Source organism: Vanellus vanellus (assembly GCF_965231255.1).
Source record: "Vanellus vanellus genome assembly, chromosome: 2".
NCBI classification, from domain to species: domain Eukaryota; kingdom Metazoa; phylum Chordata; class Aves; order Charadriiformes; family Charadriidae; genus Vanellus; species Vanellus vanellus.
Genome location: NC_138906.1, coordinates 29,292,079 through 29,309,325, shown reverse-complemented (window position 1 = coordinate 29,309,325; position 17,247 = coordinate 29,292,079). Strand labels below are relative to the sequence as shown.

The window sequence follows — 17,247 nt, the reverse complement described above, 5'->3', positions numbered from 1 at the left end:
TCTAGATGCGTCCTTTGCTTTTTGAAGGTGCTCTCTGATGGGAATTACAAATGGATGTGGAGTCTAATCCAAGCTCTACAGATGCCAAACAGGAGTCTTCGTTTGACTTTGTAGACTTAGAAAAATGCCCGGGGAAGAACAATTGAGGCCTTATTGCCTAGACTCATAGGATAAACTCAAAATTTTCTCACTTATGTACGTAAAAAAATGCTGAAAAACTGGTATTATTGTCATTGCTTAGATTTATCACGTGGATCGTAACTAAATCCTGTCAAAGGTAATTCTGAGTATTTTTTCCTTGATTCTGTGTATTATATCAAAGACAAATTATATTTCCTATGTTGATCTCAAAATAAATGCTGGAACAGTATTTGGTCAGTGATGCTGTGAATTTCTCAAAAGTTTCTGAACCTTCTAAACTCTTGGGTCTCTGCTTCTGTTTTCCACACTGTGATTTTCCATGTTTAGTTTTCTTATAGCTATCTCTACATTTGCACCTTTGTCCAATAGCAGTATCTTTATTTATAAACAATGCAGAATACTTTGTTTTAGTTTTAAGATTGTACCTAAATGATTATTAATCTCTTCATCACCATTGCATAATAGCTCCTCTTTCTATTTCTCTGTCCCATGTAAGTGATATGGCTAAACAAACTTACACATAAAAAAAAAATCACTAAGGATCTAATTCAGCCTGACTTGGCAAGTCTCATTTTAATCATATGTTTTCTCCTCTCAGACATTGCTTACACTTCTAATCAGTCCCTTTTATATTCCTTGTAAGATCTGCTTAATTTTAATACCATATGTGAGAATAGCTTTCATGCAGTTGTATCTCAAACTATTTTCAGCAATTTCCCCTCATGGATGTGATATAAATTTACATTTTTCTAACTCTGACTGCAGAATATTCCAGGTTTGCTCTATATACAAGTTTATGAGTTCTTTAAGAAGTTTTAATCATGTAGGGACTTTGTACAGTGGAAGCTCCATTTCTAGCTTGTTTTCATCTTTAAAGACCTCTTAAAATTCATAAGAGATCAAGGTACACCAAAGTTACTTAATGGTTTTTGATATATTAATTGGAAACAGTTTTTTCCCCTACGACTTTGTTATGCGTTTCCATATTTGATTCCTGGCAGGCTGGCTTTTATTTTAGTTTATGTCGATCTCTGAGATTTATTCTATTTGTGTCATGTTTGGCCAAGGGGCGCTAGCCAAACTAGCCAAATCCTTTCAGGAATACGGAAACAGGATACCTAGACACTACTGGAGTTTTGCATGTTGCAGAGCGATGTAGACACTGACTTTAAAGACATGGTAATTTCTAATTAAGTTATGTAAGTCTACTGCTGCTCTTCCCTTTACAGAAAAAGAAAAACATATGTAGTCTGACATTGCTGTCATTCACGTTACTTCTGTTTCGGACTATGATTACTTAAATTTGCAAAAGTTGTTGCTTGATGGAGCCTAGCAGACTGGTTCAGATGTGCTGTTGTAGTCCTCCATGCCATGACGCATACCCGATAGTACTGGTTTATCAGGTTTCAGGTAAGAGAAAGTATTAATTACATACGGAGCCTGAAGCCGGGGTTCCAACTTCTCTCAGTCTATGTAAAATGTATGTCCTTTTAAAATTATGACAAAACATACAGATTTAGCAGTGTGATTGCAAAAGTCGTAGGTACAGATTGCAAGACTATTTCCCCCAGGTTTTAGTATTTCTACTGAAAATTCTTTCATTTGTACAGATCACACTTTCATTCTTTGTATATGTTGTTATTACTTAATTTTGTTCAATTTCATAATAAAATCCTAATGCAAGTTACTGTATTCAAATGCCATCTATTTTCAGGGTGAAAAAGGTTCTGAGGGTCCAGTAGGTCCAGTGGGCCCACCAGGTCTTTCACCTTGGGCATTCTTTAGCTGAGGCATTCAAAATAATAAACCTTTTAAGTAAGGATGGTGATTGTTTTTAAACGTCAGAGCATCCTGTGCACTGTACAGGGTTGGATAAGGGTGAAAGAACCTCTCAGCTTCACTTGTTCCATTAGTACCAGTTGTTGTTGCTGTCCTTGTTATTCACTGAGATGCACAGAATGTGAATAAGGGGAATTGAAATAAAGACAGCAAGACTTTCACAGACATTTATTTCCTTTTGAAGGTAATTATTTCATTTATTAATTGAAAAACTTATCTATAAAAGTTTTGAAATTAATCTTCTACCTTATCTTTTTTAGGTTATCCAGGGTCCTGGACCAAAGCGATCCCCAAGGTTTGAGTGTCCAAGGTCCAAACGTAGCCTGTGAACAAGAAGCATGATTTTAAAAGGATAGAGCAAGGGATATATGTGACTGAGGACAAGCCTTTTTACACATTTAGAGTTCCTGTTCTAGGGAAACTCACAAAAGAAAAGGTAACACTTCAGTTTGGATCACTATTGGTAGATGACTGTTATAGAGAGAACTCCTCTTGAACTATATCATACGTTATGATAAGCAAACTTGGTCACCAGGTGCTTACAAAAATAAACTGAAGTGTAGAGGCTTTACAAAGGGTTATTTAAAGGATTTGATGATGAAATATGTTGTATTGTAACCAGGTTCCTCATTGCTGAGCCTGACCAAAGCACTTTTTCAAACTGATAATTTTTTGTAGCCGCAAAGCGGCTACACAGCAGGTGATGTGATTGCCACACGTAAAAACTTTAGTCATCTTTCCTTTAAGCTGTCAGTAAAGTCAAACATTTTACAAAAATTATTCTAAATGATTAAGAAAAAATCATTTTACAAAAATGATTCTAAATTCAAAGGATTTTTATTTTTTTTTAGGGACAACAAGGTGAGTCTGGTCCAAAAGGGGATTTTGGAATTTCAGGAACTGGACTGCCAGAAAGTAAAGTAGGTCTATTTTAATCCTTGCTCTGTTTTCTTACAATTGTAAGACATAATTTACCATAAGGCTAATGCAGAACATTTCTAAGGCCAGTATTACATGTGTTCCTAAGTGATATAACTCTGATAGTCACATTACCTTGCTTCACTGATCGCCTTCAGCTTTCATTGACTTTGTGCTCAGAAGATCCACGTGTCAGGTACTGGTGCTCCCAATCTGGGTATCTAAAAGAGAGGAATGTGTGAAATGGGTATTTAGTCTCTCAGGATCAGATAAGAACTAAGGAGTAAAATCAGTTCTTCCAGGAGATACCGTCCCTCCTTGAAGCATTGTATCTTATTCTTTTAATATCTTAGTATTTCGCTTCCACCTTCTATTACAAGGGGAGAAATGTTTTGCCCAGGCGGTAGCCTCATTTACTAGCTGTGGCTTGATTCAATGCGGAATGAGTCACGCTGTAGGAAATACTGTCATTATGCATTATCATGTAGATACACCAGAGGGCAGGATTTAGATAACATAACTATCTTTATAGCTTACCTAAATTGAATTCAGCAACTAAATGATCCTTTTGATATATTTATTGCAATCTGATTTTAAAAAGGCATATAATCATGGCTTTACTTACATAGTGTATGAGTAACAATGGCACTGAGTTAAGATATATCTAGTATTAGGAGCAGTGGTTTTTAAAACCTGTTTAAAATATTTACTTCAAGTTGCATCCATTAGCTATGTCTGGTAGCCAGAAAAAAAGAAAAATCTATCATTCTTTACAGTTACTATTGTCATTCTTATTGAGGGAAGAGCATGCTGGAGAAAAAGAAAAAGAGGTAAATTTATGGCTGTCAATTTTGATTAATTTCATCAACCAAACTGATCTACAGTGCAAGTCCTTTGACGTCATTACATCCATGTACTATAGAATAGTCACCTTCTCTCATACTTTTATAGATCTGCATCACATTCGCATTTGGCTGTGGCTTTCCAAGCTACAGAATCGTAATTTTACTTTGTCTGTCTTCATACGGAAGCTATCTCTTTTCTTTGTCAGCTCTCTCTGTTTCTTTTAATTTCTTCTTTACGATTTTTGAGTTGCAGTAATGAGAATAGCAGGAAGTATTCAAGGAGGACAGGTATTGTACCAGAAAAGCAAGCTGATACCTGATATTTTCCAGTAGAAGAGGTGACTTAGCATGAATGCAGGAACTAAGGGCTTTTTAACTTGAAATTCAATAGCAACGTGAGTTTTACGGATAAAACTTTGTGTTGCAGAGCAGAGCTGTAGTATGGTAATGTAATGAGTGCATTTAGGCAGATTTAATAGTCCTGGGAGCTAGATGTACGAACCGTGTGGTTCAGAACAGCCATTGAAACACTGCTGTACTGAACAGCTTAGAAAGAAGTGTCAGTAGTGTTAAAAACAATGCTGTAAATCTGGAGGCATTAGTTCTATCAGATTTGATTTCTAAGTGAATATAAAGCTATGAAACTGTATACTAGCAAGACTAGTGAAAAAGTAAAGCTCTGAATTGTAAATCTGCAATCCTGTAGCAGAACTGTCAAGATCCTTATTGTACTTCCAAAGCACGGTAAGTAGTGAAGAAGAGCTTAGGCTGGTTCCAGAGGCAACTACACACAATGTGTAATGAATCTACAGATTTTCTAGCCGGAGAAGTACAACCAAACTTGACCCCATTGCTATCTGATGTGGATGTTTGTGAGAAACAAACATGAAACTGGATGTTTGTGACAACTACCAGGTTATATGTGTATTTGACCAGTCAAATTGTTATGTCTAAAAATCATAAATAGTAACATCTTCTGATCTCCGCAAGATAAGAGTCATGTTTGCAGGTCCAAAAAAAGTGAGAAATCTTTGAACACAGCCGGAAAGCCATTTGCTCAATTTTGTTTTGCACATGGTGCAGATAAACCTTGACGACTGCTGGAAAAAGAATTCTTCTGTAGCTGACAATCTGTTTCTGGATGGATAGGCTGTTTACAAGTCTTGATCTAGGCATGCATAAGGGTAAGAATAAGTGTATAAACAGTATGAGTGATCCGTGTGACTAATTTTTTACTAATGAAATGCTTCATCATCACCTTTGTGTCTCATCCAGCAGATGCTGGATGCTGCCAGTAATTATTTATATATAGCATTAAGAGATATTTAGTGTAAAAGACTGTGTTCCATTGAAACTCTTTAGTCTCAGTTTGTATACTGAAGGCAACGTTTGTTTAATGAAGAGAGTTAACCTCAATGGAGGTGACACATGCTTATCCATATCCTGACAGGAGATAATGTAGAGGTTTCTAGGAAGGACACCTTTCAGGAGCAGGCTGCGGCAGCTGGGACAGCTAACCCTTCCTCGGTTGCACTGGGGAAAGAGCGTGAGCAGTGGTGGTATGTATGGTTTTTTTCCGGTAGCAGCATGTTCCTCCAGTACATTTCATGCTAACAGAGCATGCACAGACTGACAGTTCTGTGTAGGAATGGTACTGTGTACTATCACGTGGCAGATGCATAGCTGTCCCATGCAACCGTATTAGCGTTAACTCCATCTTTGCTAAGAGCTAAGACCTCACCGCGTTACTTAGTATATGTCGTCTCACCCTTTACGTAAGTTAAAGTTACATATGCTGTCATACTTGTGGCTCGTAGTGCACACGAATAGATTATGGGTGTTTGCAAAGGTGTGATTTCTAGCTGAATGTCTTTTTAAAAAGGGACCTACACTTGGAGAAGCAGCAAGTGGATACTTTAGGAAGTGTTTGGTCTAGCAATGGAGGAGACCTTGCTCCCAGGCTAGATGAAGGGTGGTTGTACTAGCCTGAATGAAGGCAGAGACTTTTTTATGCTCACTGCTCAGTGATGCCCTATTGTATTCCCCCTATTCTTTTTGCCTTCACCAACATTTTTATGAAATCAGCAGGAAATGTACTCTGCTTACTTTGAAGCTCCTCATTATCATATTCCGTTGCTGTTACTTAAACACCAAATGAAAAGCAAAGCAGGCATGGTTTCTGTAGTTTTCTACAAGAGAACTGAAAAGAGGCAGGAAAGTGTGATTATCTGCGCCATTTTATAATGGCAGTGGTTTGTGAAGCACCACGTGCTTCGGTGTCTGTGGCCAGGGACATCAAATATTACGATAACTCTCTGATTTAGGAGAAACTCTATCCCATAAGACATTCTACTACATTGCGGTTAGGGTCTGTAACTGGGCCAAAAATAAAAAATGAGCATTTGGTTAGTGAAGTTTAAGTAATTAATTCTTTTTCCTTGTAGTTTTTCATACTGCAGAATTTGAAGGTAATCTGAATTTTAGCACATTACTCTCCTCAGTGGATTACTTCTTTCCCTCCCTGCTTGTAACTGTTTTAACTTCCTTCAAGAAGAATATAACATTTGTATCCGGATTTATGAAATGTGCCTAAACCACGACATTCCCGTAATAAAATCTGGATCACAGCAAATCATGAGCCTTGTTAATGAATTTTCTTGATCAGGAGACCAGGAATTCTCTGAGAGCAAGTGTTTGCACTTGTCGTGGTTTGGCCTCAGCCAGCAACCAAGAACCACGCAGCCGCTCGCTCGACTCCCACAGCCGTGGGAAAATTCGGCAGAAAAAGGCAAAACTCGTGGGTTGAAATAGTGTAATTTAACAGAACAGCCAAAGGGAAGAAGAAAGAATAACACCGATAAAGGAGTATAAGGTCGCGATTACAGTACCGCCGCGCAGTGCACCCGATTTTTTACTTAACTTGACAATACAATTTTACTCTGCAGCCTGCCGTTAGTTAGATAGAGCAAATTTAATTTGCATGCAGCATGCTGAGAGCTGCTTGACTCACAGCCCCCTTTTAGATATCCTGTCTGTGTCTGACCGTTCAGAGGATTTAAAGAGCTGAAAGAATTTCTGAGAAAAACAGGATTCTAATTTTATTATTGTAATTGCTAATGCAGTTCCCACCCCTGAGACATGCTCGTGGTCCTGGCAGACTCACAAATGCTTGGGTCAGAATTCAGTTCTAGCCTACAAATGACAATGTACCATTCTCACATCTCTGATCTAGACAGTGCTGCAACGTTAACCTGGGCAAGCTGAAGAGGTGTGGCTGGCAAAACGATGGCTAAAGATGCAAGTTGTCTAGAAGTGAGTTTTTTAATGTAAAAGTTCAGTTATTTAAAATGGGAAAGCACTCGTGCTCCCAGACTGACACTGTCCCTTTAATAAAATGGCTTGGGTCTCCCACTCAGCCCTGGCTAAGTGCCTGACAATCTTTATTTAAGCTTTGGCCAACTAAACAGCAATAATGGACCATAAAGGATCTAGATGCAAGGTAGAGCCATTTACAAGTGGGTAGGCTATTTGTTTACAGTTTGCTTCATTTTTGTGAACAAAACATATTTTCCAGTATGACCTACTGGACGTATTTTCTACACTGACAGCTTATTCAATCCACAGTTTGCTTTTTGAATGCCTTCGAAGGTAAGAGACTTCCTTTTTATGTTTAGAGGACTGCATTGATGGTTTCTGCATATGCAACTGCTTGATGGACATGAAAAGAGGATTTAGGAAGGATATTTGAATTTAATGTGTTTGTTACTAATGATATTTAAAATGAATTATTGTAATTTACAGGCAGTTTTTGTAAATCGTTTTAATGGAGTTCAGTTTTCTCTAGAAATATGTTGAATCCCTGACTTCAATGTTTTTATGTTCATTTTATTAGTGTATATTGTCATTATAATAGAATATTGTCTTTATGGAAAATATTTCAGACATTCTGTTACAGCCATGTAACATTAATAATACATTCACAAACTGAATTTCATTACTAAGCCATTGTTTCTTAGAAGAATAAGTTCATACTGATGCTCCAGACCTGGGTAATATATCTGCATCCCAAAACACCCAGATCTTTGTTTATTCCTAACAATTCGGAATTTCTGGAAACAATTGTAGTCTGTGTTTTCTATAACATTTCTGCTAATTTAGTATAATTAGTTTAATAGCAAAGTATGTTAATAGCAATATGCATTAGTAACAATTTCTTTTACCCTTCTGTGTTAGATGTTCAAATGAAAGCTAAAGACAGTACTGGCTTTTTTTTAAGAAAGAAAAAGGGGCACTGTGTTTGTTCTACCCGTATTTCTTCTCTAATAAAACAGGCTCTAATATACATGTGAGCTACAGGTGGGATTGTACCAGCTGCTGTGCTTAAATCACCTACCCACTGACTTTTTATAATTGTTGTCCCTACAATTGTGCTTTCCACAAATGTGTATTCTGTATGTAAAGTATCTGTATTTATTTATTCACATCTATTAGTGAAGTATTCGCAGGTGTTTGTTTTACTTTTAACAGGAAGGAAAAAGTCATCTAATTTGGGATCAAAGTCACTATGTGGAAAAAACCTTTTTTCTTTTGGTGTTTACTTCTGGCTGTGACAACAAACCAGATAGTATATGGGCAAAACAGAAAAAAAGGAAAGAGTTCTTATTCTCTTGTGCAAAAAGATGAAGGTAAAACCATTTTCATAAAATTTTTGATTGACCGTGTTGTATGTCTCTGCATATTTCAGGATAATTCTCTAGTAATTGACAACTTATGTATGCATTTATAAAATGCGATTTATTTTGATTATCAGGCCTGGAAAATACCGTGGCGACATTTACTTGGTCATGGACTTCAGTTTGATCTATGATTTTCATTGACATGTATGTGTCTCCAAAGATAAATGATAAAGAGCCAAATTTTTACTTTGCACTTGCATGAGGAACATTTTGTATACAAAATCAACTAAAATGCTAAACCAGTCCTATCAAGACCTTAATTGGAAAGGTTTTGTCTGTAGACTGTGTTTAATAATACTGGTATGACTTAGAGTAACTTAAATTTAGTTGCTTGACTTCATTAGAATTTCTTGGCATTTACAGTGAAATTTATCCTTAGAATTTTTACTGGGAAGACAGAGAAATCCTTGGGGAAATGATTTGAGGAGTGAGATTGTTGCAGAGAAGTATCTGAAATCTGTTGCGCAGGTGTGCCCATCATTCATAAGTTTAACTTTCTTGTTCCGTTACAGGTGATACGTGTCTTGTTGATATAGTCTTTATCTTGGACAGTTCAGAAAGTGCCAAAAATCAGTTGTTTGATTTACAGAAGAATTTTGTTCAAAACTTAACCGACAGCATTTTCCAGATGAAGCCAGTTAAGTCTCAGAAGTATAGTGTCAAATTAGCAAGTATGCAGTTCAGCAGCACGGTCAGCATTGATCATCCCTTTACAGCCTGGAAAAACGAGCAGCATTTTAAAGAGAAAATCAAGTCTCTGGGCTTTATTGGCCACGGCACCTACTCCTATTACGCAATTTCCAATGCCACTCAGATGTTGAAAAGTGAAGGTCGTAAGAGAAGTGTGAAAGTGGTGTTTTTGATGACTGATGGTGTGGATCATCCAAACAGCCCTAATGTCCAGGGTATAGCCACAGCAGCTAGGAGTCTTGGAATACATTTTTTTACCATTGGCCTTTCTAAGAAAAAAGTCCAAGAAGAAAAACTGCGGATGATATCTGGTGATTCATCCTCTAAACGTGTCTTATGCCTGGATGATCAGAACCTGATAGTTGATGTAGCATTGGAACTGGTAAGTAATGCTGATGTTAATCTTGTCACCCATCTATCCATGGCAGATTTCATTTAACTTTGATAGGTGAGTCCTGAAGGCAGTGCAGAGGCTTGCAGGTGAAGCAGGGCTGGAGCTGGCCTCATGTTTGGAAGTTCAGGAGGGTTGTAAAGATCTTGTGGGACATCTGCACGAGCTGGACTCCAGCACTGTTAGCAGAGAAGGTCAGTAACTATGGGCTTAATAATTAACTTCAAGAAAGTCTGCTGAAGCCAATAGAATTTTTTTAATTGACTTGAGTAGAATCAGGTTTCCAAAGTAATGCAAATCTGCCACTGTAGTTCTTAATTAAGGACACTTAGATATCTCCCCTTCTAGCACAACATAAGGCACACATAAGAAAAGGTAGGGAATACTGCTGAATAATTTCTTACTTTAGAGTAGACAAAAGTGTTGCTGTGAGAGAAATGTCAGCTGGACTTCACCTTTCTCTCTTCTGAGCAGCAATGTGCAAAGTGTTGGGGCAGCCCAGGAAGTGTTTGGGGTTTAAAATACAGAAAATACTTTTCAGTAAGACGAGACTTTGCAAATAATAAATTAAGACAATTTGGAGGAAAATAATTCTTAGAAAACACAATAGCTTTAACTAGGGAGTAGTCCGAACAGTATTTATGTATTATTTTTGTAGTCTCCTGGAGGTGGTAAAAAACTAATTGGAAAAGATACATGTAAAAATAAATTATTATGTTGTGCAACTAAGCACGTGGCTAGAGATCTCACAGATACAGTAAGTGAAAGGCATTTCTGAAATAATTCATGTTGTTGCAAGTCTATGTTTTGTACCTGTGAAGGTATATATTTACAAAAAAAAAAATGATTCCCTGAGATCTCACGGAACGGTGCTGTTGTGAGGAATATTTTTGTGGTGCATATCTGTGCTACACGAGGAGTCAGGACAGAGCGAGCTGCTTCCTCCCAGCCGCGCTCCAAGGAGTTGTGTGCCTCAACAATAATAGCTCAGGTGCACTGATCACTGATGGAGGGACAGGGTATTTTCCAACACATGGAGAGTGTCTCTGAGCATATGATAGTACTTTAGAAGGTGACTTGTTCTCATGATAAAATCACTGAGTCCTTCCCCTATATATTATGTCAGTAAGACCTTCCATAGTAAGGCCTTTCATTAGGAAGTCTTTTTCCTTAATATTGTCCCATCACATCTCCTTTGTTTTCTGGTCGTTATGGGTCACATGAAGCAACCCCCTGTTCCTACAAGAGAACCCTTTTTCGTACGAGTAATTCCACAGGCTGGTTCTTACCACTGTGAGGAAGGGATGAAGGATGAAGGTAATCACATTCTTTACCATTCACCTTGGAAATTCTGTAAACATGAGAAGAAAAGTGGTTAAATTATCACTCTGTTAAATGAAATCTGTATGAAAGTAATATTTTTCTTTTCTTTTCAGGAAGCTGTGCTTCAGAAGCAGGTAGGTTTTTTTGAGTTTTGTGTGTTTTGATTACTGTTATTCATAGTAGATCTCCTGATTTCTGCTGCTTCTATAATGCAACAATACTCCAGGATTAATCAACCTTCCTTTCCCGAGTAAAGTTTCTGACCATGGTTGCTTTTTTTTTAACTTTCATCCGTTTCTTCCATCCTTTCTCCCGAGAAGTATACAACTTCTGTTTGTTAGTAGGTAGAAGCAGCACTGACATAAAGAACTCTTCCTACCAGAGTGGAACAGGACTTGTACAACACATGCAAACGCATTAGTGGTCTTACTAGAAAACAATAGCAATGTCAAAATTGTCCAAAAATTACATAAGATTTCACAGTACTATGTACTGTGTATATGCTACCTTAAACATTTGTAGTTACAGGAGTAACAGATTTATTTGGTTTTGTTATAAATAAATCAAGCAACTGATTTTCATTGGTCTACACAGAAGTGTAATGTTGATTATATAAGAAATATACCTATTAGAAGATTGTTTATTTGCTGTATTCCACTTTTATGTACTCTAGTCTGTGGCTAGGCAAAACCAGAGTTTTTGCTTTAAAAATTTGAAATAATGCATTTGAAAACTATTCTCCTTAATGTTTCTATTAACCTTTCAGTGTATGCGGAAGAACTGTGTGTGTGAAAAGGGAGTAAAAGGAGACAAAGGTGATTCTGTAAGTATGCATTCGTTTGAAAAGCCTCCAGAATTTGAATTTTAATCACTGAGATTAATGCTGCAGAGTATTTTAATTGGTTACTATGTCTGTAAAAAGCAAGTCATTAGCTGTGCCTGTACTGAAAAAATAAGTGATGTATCATAGCATATAATTGTGAAAGGCCTCTGTTACAAGAGCTCAGAGAAAAATCTATCCATAATCACATACTATATTGGAAATATATTATTGGGTAATAAAACACTGTGGATAAATAGGTACATGATTCTGAAGCCCAAATCAGAAAGCTGTTCTTGAATCTTGCAACAGGGAAGGAAAGATCCATTAGACAAAAGTTTACTTCCACCAGCAGCTTCTGTTTCTGTAAGGGATAAAGGTTCAAAAATTGAGGGTGATGGCACGTATGAAGAAAGGTCTAAAACTCTGCCTCCAACACACTCTTTTCTCTTGTGACGCTTCAACACATAACTGTTTCTCGGCTCTGGTAAAGAAGAGAGAAGTGGGAGTTCGGACAGTGTGTGACCTCTGTGATCCCTTTTGTATCTTTAATACCTCCCCCAGAGACAACCAAGGTACACACAGAGGTTTTTGCCTTTCTCCCTAGGCACTGAGCAATTGGTCAACCATATGTGTAGCAGGTTATGACAGCAGGGCATGTCCTCCAGTCCCTTGGCTCTGGATACTATGTGTCTGGAACTAAAACCCCTGTTTCTAATTTAAAATTTAAGATCCGAGAATTTTAAGTTATTTTGTCCAAAATATTAGACGTAACAGGTTATATATGTATTTTTTATACACCATATACACCAAGCTTTGTAGTCCCCACCTTCACGATCCTCCAAACAGGAATAATGGTGTAGTAACTTTTTGTTTTGGGGCTGCTGAATATTGACATTAAGCTGTTCTGTGCACAGTGTTTTTATGCAGAGAAGACCAGATGGTGGTGGGTAACTCTGAAAAATGGGGAGGAGGAACTGCGTATGTTTTCTGTGACACCTTCTTGATTAGATTTTCAAATACTCTGTAGAAAATGTATTTATCATTGAATATGGATTAAAAAAAAGTGGATACCTTATAATACCATGGTTTTTTTAGCTAAGTGAAAGTAGCGTCGCATGTGCCATACCAGTGTGGGTTCCTACCTAACCTTATTCCAGAATTATTTTGGGTTGCCCCAAGATATAGTCTTAGAGAAACTGGAGAATTTTATCCTCACAATTGGTAATAGCATATTCCTGCATTGTTTCAGGGCAGCGCTGGTAACAGAGGGGAAAAAGGTGAGCCAGGACCAAAAGGAAACAAGGTAAAGTGAATTTAAAAAAATAAAGCAAATTTGTATCTAGTTTTATTCAAACTATAGGAGTGAATACAGCAAAGGAAAAGTATGTTGAAATACGATTTAAAAGATTGACTTTTGCAATGGGAGGTTTATAGTTAGCTGCTTTAGAAGTGAGAGAGAAATTTGAAACTAAACTGTTACCAAGTTACCACTGCCTGTCATTACAGTTTTTCTCTGACAGCAGAGGTCTCTGAATCTAGCTGAAGGCTCTCTAAGCTCAACAAAGCTTTCTAACAGTACACAAATCTCTTGAGCAGAGTGGCTTGCTCTGATGACTAAGATTTCAGTCGTCTAATAAGAGTAGTTGCGTTTTCTGTGTGAATGTTCAGGAATTGCCTGTCCTTGATTATGGGAGGAAGAAGTGTGGATGTTAGTAAATAGGAAAAGCAACTTCTAGTCCTGAAACAGTGTCCTTGGTTTTAGTGTAATAGGGAGAAATAAAAAAGCAATACATATATCAGTTGTGTTCCTTTGCTTCCAATAGGGCGATGCTCAAAAAGGAGATCATGGAGAAAAAGGTGAAGAGGTATGTGACTTCTACAGTGCTAACTCATATTTGGTCTTTTCAGATTATCTTCCAGATCCTGATTCATAGTTTAGTTCCGCTGAACTGAAAATGTGTTTTCCAGTTTTCACACATGGTCTTTATTCAATTATTTAGAGCACCTAAACTAGGTTCTGGTTTAGAGAAGCATCTATACTGTCTAACCATGTGCTTAAGTATAGGGGTGGGATGCTACTGACAAAAGGAACTTAACCCAAAGATGATAGAATTGAAAATGTAATTGCTAAAAACATCTAGATAGTTATCCAATAGCTTCTGACATCTGATATTTCTCAGCTTGAATTCTTGTTGATTCACAGTAGAAAGATTAACACTACTCCATGCGTAAGATAGTTCAGTTTAAAAGTCCCATGTAAATGGTAGCGTATATCTGCTAAGAGGCTGTCAAACTGAGTGATGTATTTACAGCTGATGTTATGATGAAAAAATATACATCTAAATTTGCGGAGTATTAAGTGTTAAATGATTTCAGATAAATATTTTATTATTGTGAATAGTTAAACTTCTGAAATGTAATTCTTTACTGTTTTTTTTTTCCCTACTTAAATTAGCAGTATGTTATGCCTTTGCTTTCTCTCTTATGATTTTTCCCTTTTTTTTTTTTAATTTTCAAACAGGGAGCTCCTGGCTACAAGGGAGACAAGGTAAGATTTTTATGGAATAGAAGTAGTCTGAAAATAGATTGTCACTTGCTGACAGTGTATGTGAAAGAAGGGAAAGAAGAGCCTGTCTTGTCTTTTTGTCATGAGAGCTCTTAATGCAATCCCTAGAAGTAAATTAATCATTTATGTAAATGCTTGCAGACTGGCTTGTTGAAATAAATAAAAAAAAAAATCAGAAAATGTAATCTAAATATAAAAAGAAAATGTCAAAGACCAGAAATAAAGCTTCTGGAATGAAAAAGAAAGTTGAGGGTTGAATAAGAGGTTAAGTAGAAAGAATGCTAAATTATTTACTACAAGCACAAGTAGATGTGGCAATAATTAACTCTCAAAAAAACTTACCACAAGGAAGTTTACTTTTAAGCTAATTATAACTTGCTCAGGCTAATACTTGATAAAAAAAATATCTTAAGATAGGCTTTCCAAGAAGCTAAAAAATTGTACACTTCAATGACTTGTAAGATTCTAGAGCCGAAATTTATGTTGCAAACTGGACCATCATAGCCAGAACAGAAACAGATAATCCCATTTTGACTTTGGTTTGGACACTTATCTCTCTACATTGTTAATAAAAGCAGTGCCTCTCTGAATCTTTGTATTCATTAGAAAAACGCTTCAGTCAATTTTATGGAAACATTTCATGGAAATGGGAAAAGTAGAGTCATGTGTCTACTCTTCATATGTCTATTGATATGTTAAATCATCAGTGGAACACATTAGTAACTCTTCATTCCATTTGTACAATCTCGCAATTGTTACTCAGGAAAATCTCAGACATCACAGTAATGAAATGAGGATATAGAGAGGATCTCTGGAGGCAGTGCAGCGAGGTGGAAAAATACAGCAAAACTTATTAGATATTAAATATATTATCCTCGTATGATGTAGGTTGGAAATTTTGTAGGCATTCTCAGAGAGAAAAAGTATCTATCTTGAGTAGAGCGGACCATAACTTTTACAGACCCTGTCTGATCATGCCACTCTCAGGTCCTCAGAATCTACTAAACCTCTTGTGTTATTGAACTGCTTCCACAGTCTTTAATGCATGTAGTGTAATCAAAACATCTTGTTTAGCTGTTAACCTTTTGATTTCTTATAAAGGGTGAAAGAGGAGAATGTGGATCCCCAGGAATAAAAGGGGAAAGAGTAAGTATAATTTTTATTTGAATGGTTTCAAGTTGACGAAGATACTAGAAGATCATGTAACATATTCATAAACATAGCTTGTAAAGATTACTGTAAATTTGGAACATCTTATAATTCCCTGGTAGTAGAGATACATTCATAGTAGAAATGATTTGTAGAAACTGAACCCACAGTTCACCATATTCTTTTTTTTCCATTTTGCAGAAGAAATGTAGTCACTTACCTGAAAAAAAAAAGCTGTCCTGACCAATGTCAAGCCCTGCTTACAAAGGACTGTGAGCATGTTATAGAGTTCACCAGATTTTTTCCTTAAAATGTTAATTTTAACTCAAGTGTATAAAGGTAGATTACAAGCAACAACACAACCTGAACAACTTTGAGGTCTACCAGCCCGTCTGTGCTGATATGCGTTCACACTTTTATCTGGTCCTCCTCTTCTTTTAACCTGAAGTGCAGAAGTGATACAAGTGAATATAGATTTTTACCTGGTTTTTACACTCTGAAAGGTGGAAGGATAATGTACTCCCGAATGAGATAATCATGTACCTTGAGTTCATGTAAACTAGTTTGTATGAGTGTTACAAACCACTGATTTATAGTTAGAGTTAAGTACTACCAACTAAATTGCAACTGATCATTCTATTAAAGCAGATTTCTTCAGTTTTGACATCAGTTTTAACATCTTCACTTTTAACATTCAGTTTTAACAACGTTTATCAAAGACCAACTTGAAAAGTGTATGGTTCCTGGAACCTGTTATTTGATGATTAATTTCAGGTAGGAATTAGGAAATATTTAAAGTATCAGTATTTGTCACAAAGGAAAAAGAGCATTATACTGTAATAAGAATCTAAAGGCTGAGAATATCTTGTGAGATGCTGGGGTTCAAAATGGCAGCAAGTGAGGCAGAAAAGGCTGAAATGTCAATGAAAAAGGAGAAAGAGTTGCATCTCTAGAGGAATAAAGAAAGATCATAACTTCTTTACTCAGGCAATATGTGAGAAATAGCACAAGGTTATGTGAAATGTCTACTAAGATAAAAGGAAGCTGTTCAGAAGCTGGCAAAGAACATAGTCAAAGCAGCCAGGAAATCCGAATGTAGAAAACATATGCCAGGGTTGCCGGAAATGTGCATGTTTCATTCCTGTTGAGGACAGCGATGAAAAAAAAGTTTGACATCTGCAGAGGATCAGAGATTACAATGGATTATGGACTTCAAGAACTTAGTGAACAAATGAAAATTACAGTTGCTTCCAGAATTCCTGGCTTCACATTTACAAATGCAGAAGGCAGAATAATTTTTTTTTTTTTTTTTTTTTTTTTTATGCTGGAAAAAATCATCAGAAGCAGAACTTACATGGCAAAATGTATGAGAAGTAAATTCAATATTCCAAGGTGGATCTTTAACTGCAGTGGTGGATATTGAAGCATAATTGGCAGTAGTGTCATCTGATTTGAAAATGTTCCATTTTTCCCCTGCCACCTTCCAGTCTCACTAATCAGACAGAGTCCAGCCGAGGCTTTGGTGCTGTGAATCTGAGTTGCTTCAAAAGCTGACATTGAGACAGTTTGTGTTTGGCTTTGAAATCAAAACTGACTCCAATCATATGTATATATTCTACCAAAAGTAGCTATCGTCCTATCAGCAGACTGTTGTTTGTGCCATCCACTGCCTGTGTAGTTTTGTAAATGGCATAGAACTAAGTGGAGTTATCTGCTCTCTCTGATGGCTGATGCTTGGCCTGGGAGCAAATGCCAGGGAGTAGAGAATCGTTAAAAAATTCTGAATCTGAATCTGTAGGAGAAGACAGTCAATGGAGTGTGGCTGC

The 17,247-nt window shown here is 36.8% G+C and overlaps 1 protein-coding gene across 1 annotated transcript in view; it reads left to right on the top strand.

Annotated features, from left to right (window-relative positions):
• The first annotated feature begins 8,275 nt into the window (after positions 1 to 8,275).
• Positions 8,276 to 17,247, top strand: part of COL28A1 (collagen type XXVIII alpha 1 chain) — a 68,816-nt gene continuing 59,844 nt past the window's right edge. Inside the window, exons 1-8 of the mRNA XM_082480107.1 lie at positions 8,276 to 8,428; positions 8,992 to 9,551; positions 10,997 to 11,017; positions 11,650 to 11,706; positions 12,956 to 13,009; positions 13,530 to 13,571; positions 14,228 to 14,254; positions 15,374 to 15,418. Coding sequence (XP_082336233.1) covers positions 8,308 to 8,428; positions 8,992 to 9,551; positions 10,997 to 11,017; positions 11,650 to 11,706; positions 12,956 to 13,009; positions 13,530 to 13,571; positions 14,228 to 14,254; positions 15,374 to 15,418 — 927 coding nt within the window. The 5' untranslated portion in view covers positions 8,276 to 8,307. The remainder of the gene's footprint in view (positions 8,429 to 8,991; positions 9,552 to 10,996; positions 11,018 to 11,649; positions 11,707 to 12,955; positions 13,010 to 13,529; positions 13,572 to 14,227; positions 14,255 to 15,373; positions 15,419 to 17,247) is intronic.